This window comes from Polypterus senegalus, chromosome 8 (genome assembly GCF_016835505.1).
Source record: "Polypterus senegalus isolate Bchr_013 chromosome 8, ASM1683550v1, whole genome shotgun sequence".
Lineage (NCBI taxonomy): Eukaryota > Metazoa > Chordata > Cladistia > Polypteriformes > Polypteridae > Polypterus > Polypterus senegalus.
In genome coordinates, this window is record NC_053161.1 from 34,985,584 (window position 1) to 34,999,234 (window position 13,651).

At 35.0% G+C, this 13,651-nt stretch overlaps 1 protein-coding gene across 3 annotated transcripts in view; it reads right to left on the reverse strand.

The window, feature by feature from the left end:
• dock4b (dedicator of cytokinesis 4b) overlaps positions 1–13,319 on the reverse strand; it is a 432,150-nt gene extending 418,831 nt beyond the window's left edge. For all 3 annotated transcript variants that reach the window (XM_039760946.1, XM_039760945.1, XM_039760944.1), the window contains exon 1: positions 13,118–13,319. In XM_039760946.1, coding sequence (XP_039616880.1) covers positions 13,118–13,154 — 37 coding nt within the window. In that variant the 5' untranslated portion in view covers positions 13,155–13,319. The remainder of the gene's footprint in view (positions 1–13,117) is intronic.
• Positions 13,320–13,651: the final 332 nt, after the last annotated feature.

The window sequence follows — 13,651 nt, forward strand, 5'->3', positions numbered from 1 at the left end:
CATACATACATACATACATACATACATACATACATACACACAAAGCCATACTCAAAAAACAATCATTTGTCCTTCAGCAACAGACTTGCCCACATTTTAAATAAGCTTAATAAAATTCATATTTCTTGAGAAAAGAAGGTGTTATTAAAATCCAAAAATTGTCTTCTTAATGACTAGACTAGGAATGCATGAATATGTGTAGTTGTGTTTAAGTGTTTTTGAGAATGAGGCATTGCATTCTATAAAAATAAAATATTGTTTGATCAACCCCACTGGAAAATAATATAATTAGAACAGCTTAGAGTTCATTTCTATAATTTAAATCTCTATCTGTATTATGCAGGATTACACTATTTATTATTTCATTTACTACTTGTGTATTTCATTTTACTTAAATATTTACCCTTTTTCTTGTAAACCACTTTGAGCTGTTTACCTGGTATGAAAACAAGCAATAGAAATAAATGTTGTAGATGATGATGGCTTCACAGAAGTACTTTTTAGTTATATAAGAGACACACAAGGTATCTAAATCAGACAACTCTTGGCATAACTCTAGTCTAGACTGAAGAGGGTTGGAGAGCTATCTAAAGACATATTAATATTGTCTTGATATATTATTAGTCTGCCCTTCAGTTCTTTATCTAAAACCTAATGCAATCTTGTGCAATGCACATTTTTTCTTAACGTATTCCAAAGCACAGTTTAAAGGATTATGGCCTTGCTACTGGTTGATGTTTTCCCTATATGAATTATGTAAAATTTGCTGTTTTACAGACTATTAACTGCTAGAATTAAATATAATGCTGAGAAATACCATTAACAAAAAACTTAACAAAAAAAATGTAATTTAATAAAAAAAACCTTTACAGCTCTGGGTTTTGATGTATAGGTCTCTAAAAACTATTAACAAGTGAGTCATTTTTGGCAATTCATGTGTGTAGCATAGTCTGGCATTTGCCAGGTTTGGTTGGTACAGCTAATGACAGTGTTTTTATGCTTTTTGCAGGAAAAGAATTTGACTTGACCACCCAGAGTAATATGGTTTCGTCCTGTGACACTGGCAGGCTCGGATTTAGCTTTATACTTCAGGTCATTTTCCTGTTAATAAAATATCATTTTTTAAGAGTATGGTAGAGCAGTGGTTAGTGCTGCTATATCATAATTCTGTCTCCTTGGGTTAAAAATCTGCATCCATTTGCAGTCTGAATGGAGGATGCAGGTTCTCTCCCATCTGTGTAAAGTTCTTTCTTCTTCTGACATCCCAAAGACAGGAATATTGATTTTAAGTGAGGGTGAATTTGAATGGGCATAGCATTGGACTGGGACATTACTCCTTGCACCTAATGGTGTCAGGTGTTTAAGTCCTGGGAACCTTCATTTAAATTATGGCAGGTTACAAATAGTTATGGCATTGTTAGGATATATTATTTTCACCCTAACGATTATTACTGTAAAAAATGCTTCTACTTTATTCAATCGGTTTTGCCATTAATCTTGAAAATGTGAACAAGCCACTCTAACGTGTGGTTACCATTGTGTTTGAAGACGTGAATGGGGATAGCTGGATAATGCATAGTGAATACCTACCCCATTACAACACATAAACCTGAATATTTTATTTTGGTTTCATCTTAGCAAAATATCTTTTGCCACTGAATTACTAAATAATGAAGAAATTTCATAAAATTCTTTCCCATCTCCAGTATAGTGACGATTTATTTCTTACACCCTTGTTACCTAGGTCATGTATATGCTCTGATCAGGATATTGTTGACACACTGTTACTCAACCATACTTCGGAGCGGTTGTTAATGTTAGATTTTTTTTTTTTTTTTTTACACATCCCTCTCCTGACTAAGACTACTTTTAACTACCTTACTCCTAAATGATTCAGAAAACTCCTTGGTGTTCATAATTCCTTGTAGCTTACAATTTGAGAGATACTACAAACAGAGGGATATTTATTTTGCAAGACATACTAATTCATATTGAGCCACTTTAGAGTTCTCAATTAAATTAACATTCACATGAGTATCAAGAAAAACCTAACCCTGACAAGCTGAAAAATGTGCAAACTTCATACAAACCGTGACAGTGCTGGAATCAAACCCAGGTCCCTCTAGCTGTCAAATAGAAATGCTAACACCGTGCCACTATGAAACTCAGTCTTTGACTTTTTAAGGTCAAAGTAGTTATCTCAAACTATCAAAATGATTTCATGTTTACTAATGCATCTATTCCATTTTTTTAACATATTAATGTATTTGTTTATCTACATGTTAAAAGTATTTATCCGATTTATTTTATGCATAACAGTAATTAGGAAGAGATTACAAAAAATAAAAATTGTTTTAAGTAAAACTTTGCATGACATTATTAACTTGATTAAAGTGAAAACTCATACCAACTATAAAAGATTTCCTAAACATGACTTTCAGAATTCCTTTCACAAAATAAGGTTAACTACAAATAATAAATGCACTACAGGACTTTCAAATTATTAGATAAACAGCATCTTATATAGTGCTATCTACTGCTATAAGCCTTTATGGTCGGGTTCTGGATTACCTTTACTATGACCAGGAAAAAAAGGAGAGTACAAAAATCAATAAATTATATTTTACAATACAGTTGAGCAATTGTAGAAGGAATTTCAGTTATTTTCAATCACTTATAAACTTTTCCTGATTCATTCCTTATAGCTGTCACTTGTCTTTGTCTCAGAAACACCCAACCCCCCCCCCCACACACACAATTTCATCCACAAATAACTCATAGGAACAGTTTATTTAAAAAGAAAAAAAAATCCACTGGAATTAGTCAAATGTGTCAAAATTGGTTTCCACTGAAAGCTAGTTTTATTTTAATTTAATTATAAAACAAAGTTTAAGACTTCTTACCTACTGAGCTCATCTACTGATTGGTTTATTCAAGTCTTGCGTTTCAAAAGTTTTGTAGTTTTTTGCTTAATGTCTAACAAACATATACAATATTTTCAAATATACAGTATTTGTATGGAATTCTATAAAGATACATCAGAATGGTTTAAAAGTAGCTAATGATTTATTTCTGTTTAAGAAAAAAAATGAATAACTTTATATATTTTAATAAGAAAATAGTTGCCATTTATAGCCTAATTCTTTAAAACTGAACATATTTAATTAACATTATAGTAAAAGGTCTATAAACAACACAGGAATTCGGTAAATTGTAAAACAGCTGAATAAAAATTATTAGTCTTTGCAGAAGTGTCCCAGGTACAGTATATGGTGCTATATGTGGAGTGAAAAATCCCAGACTGAACAGAAAGAGATTTATGTATTACTGTAGTCTTTTGCTAAAGTAAGATAGAAGGTGTTGTACATTATACTCTGGACAAGGCCCCAAAAGTCCCCAAGCAATTATTTCCCATTTCAAAGTCTTTCAAAGGACAATTTGCAGTTTCACATCTATAGAAACCACACACTGTACATCATATGCAATTAAATATTCGTCAACACAATCTTTTCCATCACACACTGAAAAATGTACAAATTAAAAGTGCTGAAGTGTTATAATTGAACAAAAAGTATTTACAAATTACGTTAAAAAATTCTGAGTATCTTTTTATTAAAATGCAGGCTCCAACTAGTCAGATCATAAGCTTGCATGTTCCTGAGACAAAAATTATAACAAATGGATTAAAGCCTGGTATGAATATGCCAGGATAAATCAGGCCAGGAGGGATTGTAAAGCGCACACTGTGGGTTACTTTGATACATGGTTCTCTTACAGTTATGTAGTAGCATTTTTGACATCATGTAATCTATCTTGAAATGTTGCTTTGATTACTACCTAATGCTTATTTAATTTGTAGAACACAATATGACAGTGTCATTATGAAAAAAAATGATACAATACTATCAACCGTTTCACACCTTTTTGACCAGCTTTAAAGCACCTCAGATTTGGATAAGACTATTTTTAACATCCCACTGACAGTTATTTAAGATAATTTTGTGCTTTCACACATGAAGCTGAAAAATAGTAATACAGAAATAATTGCTGGGCTGGAAAACATCTGAAAGTGAAAATACAAACAACAGATTTTACAGGTGACAAAACTGCATAAAAATCCTAATACTAAAGCACATAGATAAAGTTATGCCTCAGAACTAACATGGTATCAAATATAAAATATTTCTTCTTTCTTGATGTTGTAGTCATATTCTGAGAAAACAATTGTGACATATCTTATATACAGTATACCTGCAATTAGTATACATTACAGAACTTTTAGTGTTCAACATGCAATGAATAACAGGTAACATAAGAAAAATAACCATCACATACTGCAGTACACCTACTGTGAATTAAAATGTAAGAACTATAAAGAAGATAAAGGCATAAATAACTAAGTCATTAAATATGGGTTTACAGCAACAGACAATTCATGAATGCGGAACTAATCTGTGCATGAGCACCAATAAAAACATCCAAGATTTTTTTCAGAAAGACAGCATGCAAGTATCAAGCCTATGCCCATTTATTTTATCTGAAAATTCTACGGACATTTACCATCTCTGGGGAGAATAAAAATCAGAATCCTGGTTAAAGTAAATCTGACCATATCCAAGTATATGAGGTTATGTAGCCTAACAAAACAGTAAAACCATTTGATTTGGTGGTGAAAACCATTTGATTTGGTGTGCTCTGCCAAGCTTCACCTCATTGATTTACCTTGATACTATATTCAGAGAAACTGGTGGTAGTAAATTCAAAGCTCCATGGGCAAAGGGCAGTACAGAATCATAGCTATATGTTGGCAGGTGCAAGACTAACTCAGTCCCATGTAACTCCACTTTACAGCTTGTCTTGGTAAATTGTGTATTAGTCTCCAAACTACTTACCAACAAAGCAACAGCTTGCAATATTTCTATAAATTTAAAATACATCACAAAATGATTTCTGAAGTATTTGCATAGAGTATACCTTATTAAAATAAGAAAAAACAAAGTTTCCTGAGATGTCCCTCAATTTCAGTCAATCTCTTTTCATTCTACATATGGCAATGTCAACAATTTGGTAGTGTTCACAATACAGGCAAGATTTTTCATTTTCTATTTGCACTTCTTAAATCAATTCAAGTGTATAAAAGGTACAAAAATCTTCACTCCTCTCAATTCATGTCTGCTTGCTATATACTGTTATACTCAGGGTTCTAACTGAAATAACACAGCTTAATAAGTGTCAGTCACAGACAGCATAGGATGAGGGCACACAGAGTTACATATTGACTGCTGAGGGCTGCTATGTGTTCTCCACTTAAAGTGACAAAGACACACCAAACCCCATCCCCTAACCTTCCCGAGTCCATTCTGGCTTTTTCATTCTTGTTTTCAAATATTATAAGACATAGTGAGTTTTAACAGTAATCTAATCTAGCTGGTGGCCGCCTTGTAGGCATCTTCAAAATTGCTGAAAAAAGTATTCTGTATAAATTATCTCAAGAGAAAGACATGCTTATACACATCACTGAAAGGAGTGTCATACAAAGCAAGGGGCTCCAGACATGCCCACATAGTAGGTGGTTCAACAGATGTGCAGTCCTGGGAGCAGATCACTGTATTTGGGTCATAAGAATGCAAAATGGCTTCTCTTAATTTCATATTAGAAAGCTATAATAATGGAACTAAACAGAAATAAATTATATCCTGTGACACAGTGGGTGACCCAGATGAACTGCTGGAACACATACTTTTCTGGTAGGTTGTGAAATATGAAAACGTAATTTATATGTACAGTATATGCTTTCTTTAACATTCATTTGTTTTAAGTTTCAGTTATGGTGTAGCAGGTCTCTGTCTCAGAGGATGAGTCAACTAATACAGAACCAGGTGGGGTCCACACTTGCATTAAAGCCAGTAACTACTGACTCTAGGCTTCATTAATACATTAAATGAAATATAAGTTAATTAAGCAGCTTTCAATTTAGCTGAATGATGACACTGGGACAGTCACGAGTCAACAAGAACCTGTTTCACTCTTGCAATACATTTTTCTAACCATTATCATCAAACTAGTTACTAGAAAGAGACATATTGCTCACCCCATTCTGGGTCAAGGTGATCGCTTTAAATTCTACAGGTCCATGGAGGGTGACCGAGAGTATCATTCCACAGCCCTTTCATATTCACATTACAAACTTTTGAAATATAATTTAATTGTAACTTGTTTTTCTCTAACAACATGCCAATTACTCAAAATCATATAATGTAAACATAATCTACTGCAGTAAGTAGAAAATATTCACCCTCATTAAAGGAATACTCCACCCAAAAATGATATTATTTTTAAATGTTACTTACCCCACATACTTTGCAGTGATGGATGAGAAAAGTTTGGAATCTCATGTTTTCTTCAAAATGAAGGTAATAAAATGTACGCTTCAACATAAGCGAAAGTATGAAAAAATCTCATGCTACACATGTTGCATAATCCACATAAAGTCATCGAATCAAATACTTGAAACATACAAAACATGCATTTTTTCACTAAGAAATAGTTAAACCCGTTCCTCCAATAAAACAATATTAGCCCACAACCAAGAATCCTCTAACATAGGTTTGTACTATTGAATTAAAGACCAACCTCAAACCCCCTAATACACTGGACAAGAGTACTGTCTTCATTTCAAAATAAGCAGAGTGTGACACACTTGCTTAAGGATCTGGGATGGTAACTTGAAGCCGAAGAAGGAATGATACTCTGTTGGGCTCTTGAGCAAGGCCCTTCACCTACAACTGCTCCAGGGGAGCTGTACAAACAGCTGACCCTGTGCTCTGACCCCAAACTCCATGTGTCTCTGGAGAGTAAGATGGGGTATGCAAAAAAATGGCAAATTTCTTATACAATAAATTTGATATGATGAATAAAGCATTAAAAATTAAAAAAAATTCAAATCAAAAAAGCATGACCAAAAGCATGACCCTGTGTGAAAGGGTCATTATGAAGTACATGGTAAGTAAAGTTTAAAAAATATATATATTCTTGGGCAGAGTATTCCATTAAAACAAGGCAGGCATCTTTTTTTTCACAACCCAAATATAAACATTTCTTTTTGACACTTAATACTATAGAACCATGCAATCTTAAGAGTATATTAATCTTGCCCCTAGCTGATATGCATAGTCTTTTGACATTCTGTAAACACTTAAGGCAAAGATATAGCATTTTTCACAATAAGGATCAAGCAAACAATAAAAAACCTTTGCAAACCTGACTTCACAAAATGTTATGTTAACCTCAGGCAATGATGCATAAATACATCTAAATTAAAACAATCTATACCAACATTGTGAGTGTTGACAAATACTCAGGGGCTATTAGAAAAGAGATTTTTTAAATTTTATTTATAGGTCTTAAAGTAACAAATGAAAAATCCATCAATTTCAAGTATCTGTTTTATCTACTACATTCATAAAATACATTTTTAAGGATAATATTGTTATTCCTTCTTTATGAACACAATCTGAATATGAAACACTGGTTTAAATCTGACGAAAGACCCTTCTTACATATGAAATCGATAATTTAGAACATGAAGCTACAGATGCTTTCAGTGAAAATGAAGTATGCTGAGTATGCTTTAAAAATAAAGGGAAATGCCATGATAGGTACTTTGTAAAGGTGGGTTTCCTCCAGGGTCATGCGGCTGCATTGACTTGAGACTCCAATTGATCCAATGTAAATCCGTGTAGCCATGCATGCCGGTGTACTCTTTGACAAGATTCTCATTCTATACATAAGTTGCTTCCTAGTAGACTCTAGCTTGCTGTGAGCAAGAAAGGTATGCATAAAAAATGAAGGGACAATACAAAGTAGTACATACAGTACTAGGACAGTGCAAAGTAGTACATACACAGTGCCTGTAGTTTCTGCAAGTCTGTTTACCACTTTAAGATGTTATCCTGAGCGGTTAGGGTTTTTTCTTTAACCCGTATCACCACTATTCCTAAAATGTATTAAAATGCTCTCAGAATACACCTTAAAACCCAATAAAACTCTGAAATAATATTTAATAAAAAAAATCCTTTAAATCATGTCCTTAATAAAATGTAATATAAAATAATTTTCAAAAACAGATTAAGATTCCCATATTAAAATTTTAAAAATCAAATTTAAAATTTGGATAAAAGAATAAAAAGGGTATTAAAATACTTTAAATATTTACCAATAGGTACTAAAATCATAATTGCAAATGTGGGAACTAAAAAATAAAAGATGGGACCCAAATGACAACTGTTAACCTTAGGGACTCAAATATAAAATCATTCTTAAGATTAGGGTTATAAATAATGGGATAAGGGAACATATATATCTCAAGAATTTTAGTACAGTGTGTTAAAAGCACTAAACCAAACATACTAGTGCATTAGTTGTGATGAACTAGTTATGCATGACCTTAGAATACACTAACCTCAAAACAAACATAAACAGGGTAATACTGTACATATGTAAAACGTGATGTTTATTCTTAAACCAACATGAAATGGCAGAATTAGTCTAGATTTCTTTACTTGGTTTATAGCCTAATAATATTTACATGTCTACATCAGAAAAAATGGAAGTCCGCTATTCGTAAAAAATAATTGCTCTTTCATCACTCTTATCAAAATAGGACATAGTAGCTCTCAACACATTTTCACAACACATTTGGTGCCACTTAAATCACTTAACAGTATGCTGTTATATTTAGAAATGAGTACAGACATTCAATTGATTACATAATTTCATGCAAATTCAGAAAAATGCTTTGCTGATACTCTAAACATAGTTGATGTTAACAGCCCACAAATCTACACAAAAATATACACAGATTATGTTGCAATGTCAGTGACTGAAGAGATTTAGAAGCATAAAATCATAATAAAAACCATGAACAAACTTATGAAAGAATGTCAGTGTATTCATCTGTGCAGTCGCCTGCAGGATCAAAAAGAAGCATCTCTTTCCATGTTCCCTCTCTTTATAAAATAGCATAAATGTGATCTACTCTGCCTGGTCTGGCTGTTGCTATCACTACAGATTGGGGAACAGAAACCACTAAGAGGGGACACAATGAGCACCAAAATAGGCCATAGTCCAGATCCAGCTCTTCTCCCTCATTGATACAGTAACCCATTATGCCAAACTGTTTCCCTCTTCATAAGTGTCTGAGTGACGCAAAATGGGGGAAAATATGAAAGTATGATTCACTATATTAAAATGCATGGAGCAGGGCAGTTGTGCCTCAGCTCACACATCCATTAGATGACAATAAAGAGAAATAACAATAAAAACTGCTCTTTATGCTCACCGTTGTCTTCAGGGTCATCTTTGTATTATCTTGGCTTCATACTGCTGTACAATAGCTTTTATCAAGCACTTTGAGCTACTGTTTGCATGAAAATGTGCTATATAAATAAATGTTGTTGTTGTTATCTAGTGCTATTTAAATACCACACCAATTCATTTTACTGGTTTATTGAATAGTGTTATTCAATGATTGTTCTGACATGATGGTACACTCAGTTTCAAGAACCTAAGGTACTTGTATATGTATTTATGTTTTTCAATGTATGGTCTTCAAGACAAAATGCTTTTAAACTGATTACATTTATGGAGTTTTTTCTTCATGTTATCTAAAACTTATCACTCATCACTGTATCCAATATACCTGCTAGAGGTTATGTCATTGTTTTTTCTATGAGTTCAGAAAAACCAAGCAAACACTGCATTGTAAACAAAATGAAAGAAAATTTAACGTGATGGTTATTGCAAAATATGAGAGGTGGCGTTATTAGGCAATGATACTCACAAAATGCAACAAGTGGCAGCAATGGTGAACTAACATTAAATGAATCTGGTGAGCTGAAAGATGAACTAGTAAATGAGTGCCCTATTCCTGACAAACTACCATAGCTGTGCATCTCTTAATGAATCTTCATTTATTTATAACAAATAAAACAAATTAGATCACATTATTGGAAAGGAGTATAGTATTTCACGATTTACATTTATTAAAGTCATGAAGGAAACCACAACTATGACAACAAAAATAAAAAACTTAGAGTAGCACATAACCACATATAAAATAAAAAATAACAAAAATGATATAAATCTTATTAAAAACAATATAATTTTGATGTAATTAAAAGACTCATAGTGGCACAGTGGTTAATGCTACTCCTTAACAGCTTCAAAGTCCCGAGTTCAAAATCTTGTGTGACAAATTGGCAATGGACTTGTTTCTCCCACTTTTTGTGGAGAAGAGGGATTTAGTTTCATTTCCACATCCCATATATATACTGCAGATGTAATCCTCTTCAGGCTTGGATGCAGTATTGAACCCAATGCTGCGTAAAAAAAGACTCTAGCCCCGGTAACAGTATATTAAAATAAATTTGCTCAGAAAAATGACACATGGCAGAATTAAAAGACAATAATTAAACAACTATTGGAATCTATGTGGGCGTCTCGCTGGTAGCGCTGCTGCCTCGCAGTTTGATGGCCTGGGTTCGCTTCGCGGGTCCTCCCTGCATGAAGTTTGCAAGTTCTCCCCGTCTGCGTGGGTTTCCTCCGGGTGCTCCGGTTTCTTCCCACAGTCCAAAGACATACAGGTTAGGTGCACTGGCGATCCTAAATTGTCCCAAGTGTGTGTGGGCTGGCGCACCGCCCGGGGTTTGTTTCCTGCCTTGCGCCTTGTGTTGGCTAGGATTGGCTGCAGCACATTCCCGTGACCCTGTAGTTAGGATATTGCGGGTTGGATGATACATGGATAGATAAAATCTATGTCCTCTTAAATTGTTTGATTTACTTTCTTTAAAATCGCCATAATTTCCAAAAATGGCATAGGCTACGGAAATTATGTGAGGGATCTCTAAGAATTAAGTTTAAAAACTAACTAAAAACTCGGAATTAGAGTGACAAGAGAGCTCTTACTGATCCCAATCGATAATTTAGTCGTTGAGATATAAAATCCCTGAAGCAGTCTTAAGGATTGTGTACATTGTTATAGACTGAAAAACTGTAATCCTAAAATTAAAACCTGAATGTTGAATGAGCTGGTAAAAACTTTACTGCAACAAAAAAAAATCTAACGAAACAGGAACAAGAGACGGAGAAAACGCCACGAACTGAATGCTTAATGTTTCATACAGGTTCTTTTTCATCCATTCATTTTACGACTCGGAGTCTCAGCCGGATCCCATCTAGGCAGCCTTGAACGGAGAAATAAATTTTATTCTAGACGGGCATGGAAGGGCCCAATCAGGTACACACACCCATAGTCACCGCCACCTTCCCAGTTTTGAGTGGGTGAGTGCGTGGGTGTATGCCCTGCAATGCACTGGCGCATCGTCCACGATCGATTCCTGCCATGTGTGAAAGGCTGCCTAGATTTGATCCGGCCGGCCCGCAGGCCGCCCACAACTCTGTACTGGATTAGCGGTTTTGAGAAATGCTATGTATGTGTTCGATTAAACTAGCACTTCGAATAATAGTAAAACATTGCAATTTACTTACAAAACACACTAAGATGAAACAATATTGAGAATGTAAATAATGATGACTGATACTCATAAAAGCAAAATAAATAAACGGCAATAAAAAAGAAATTTAATTTGTACTTTCCGCAAAGCTACAGTTTACTTGATATAGAAAGAATGTAATCGCACCAATTGCATGCTGTACTTAATCTTGGCAACAGTACTGCAACTGAAGAACTGAATGCTCTCAATGCCTTGAAAAAACGTAGTCAGTTTGTGTTACGTGTTATGTTATGTATTACAAAGTTTTCAGTCGTTGCGCAGCTTGTGTTCATTCAGGCACCTGGCTTAATTACTTAATGCTGTGTTTTCAAAAGCCTGTGAGACAGCTCCCAATGTATTGAAACCAACCACCCACCCGCTAACCCCCACCATTTGCACAGAATTGGAAAGAACCTGATCGATACGCGCAAACACCCAGCTGTGATTCTGCCACTATTGACAGAGGGGCGCCGGGTGTTTGTATATCTTTGAAAATACAAACATCTGTGATCGATGTTCAACGGGTAAAGAAAATAAACCGATTTAAATAATGCGCTATGCAATCTATAATACTCGGGTTTAAAGAGAGAGAAAGACTAAAATGTGAACTAAAAATACCAACAAACCAGCAAACTGATCCGACTGAAATGTGTACAGTGAACCCTGCTGTCTGCCCGTCAATCCAGATATGCGTTTTGAGCAGCGCTTGCTAACAGAGGCGCTAAAGCTGATGAGGGACTAAGAAACTGGCAGCGTCAGGGTGATTATCCAACGGCGCCTAATATCACATCACACCGAAAACGGTCAATCCAAATGATGACATTTCATTCCAAAGGCAAACACAAGTTACACATATGGTGCACATGACAAAAACTAGCAGATATACAGCGCACAAAACACAGTATTCCACTACAGTAAACAAGTACACACGCGTACAGCTTCACAGTGTTGCACGACGGTGTATTTTCTGGAGTATTGTTATTATTTTAAATCAGCGTGATCCAAAATCAAGAGAAGATCAATGAAACACCGAAGGCAAACTCGCAATTTTCGAGGTTGCTATGGTGCAAGTCTCTCTAACCAGCTTCAATTAGATCAAAATCCACAAAATGTCACAAGATAGATGAGTAAAGTTTTCCCTTAAAACCATCAGCAATAGTGTCCATCCACTGTGTTCTATTACCTTCAAAGAGCCACACGTTGCATAACACAGTTTTAACAATTTCCCTCTTACAAAAAAAAATAAAAAAAACAAAAGCGCATAGCGCACGCAGGTAGCGGCAGAATGACATGCAGGGCAACAACTCGCCATTTACACAGTGTATATAAGCAGTCTTTAAATGTACGCATAAACGTATAGATGTAGCTGACTGCTTGGATTTTATTTTCAGCCTTGGCTAATATGTTCAAATTGAGATGCCATCGTTGCTTCACATCGCTGCACACGTAGAGTCCCAGTCTCCCCTCTCACTTTCACAACTCAATTTGCCATATATTATTTGCATGCCGTAACGATACACATGCAAAGGGGGGCAATAATCAAGTCAAAATAATTATTGTCTTACCGACGCCGTATTTCTCATGCTCTGTTGGCATCCACATTTTGTCACAATTGTAGCATCTGCTCACAAAAGACCAGGTAAGACAGCAGCATCCAGAAAATTGTGCGCGACACTACTATTTTCAATTGATACTCCCTCCTACTCAGAAGTCATTGTTCTGATTACAGCCGAGCAGCTCTCCGCGAAAGTGCAGCGCTTTACCAGACAGACAGAAAGAAAGCGCGGAGAATTCTGGGGCATGTAGTCATTTTGTCAACGAGGTGTAAACAGAAGCGTAGCACTTGGATTCCCAACAACGATTGCGAAGCCACGCGACTTGGGCTGCGCCCAATCAACGGGATTTCTTTTGCGGCGCGTCATATATTTCGCGACTAGAAGATGTCAAGCATGGCCACAGTTTCTGATCTGGAATATATTAAAGGTAGAACAATTATTGTGTATCCAGGGGGTTGAAAAATGATTTCAATGAAGTCGATTCGTTGTCACTTAATTTGTTTTATGCTAATAATAAATATACGTAATTCTCACTTTGATAGC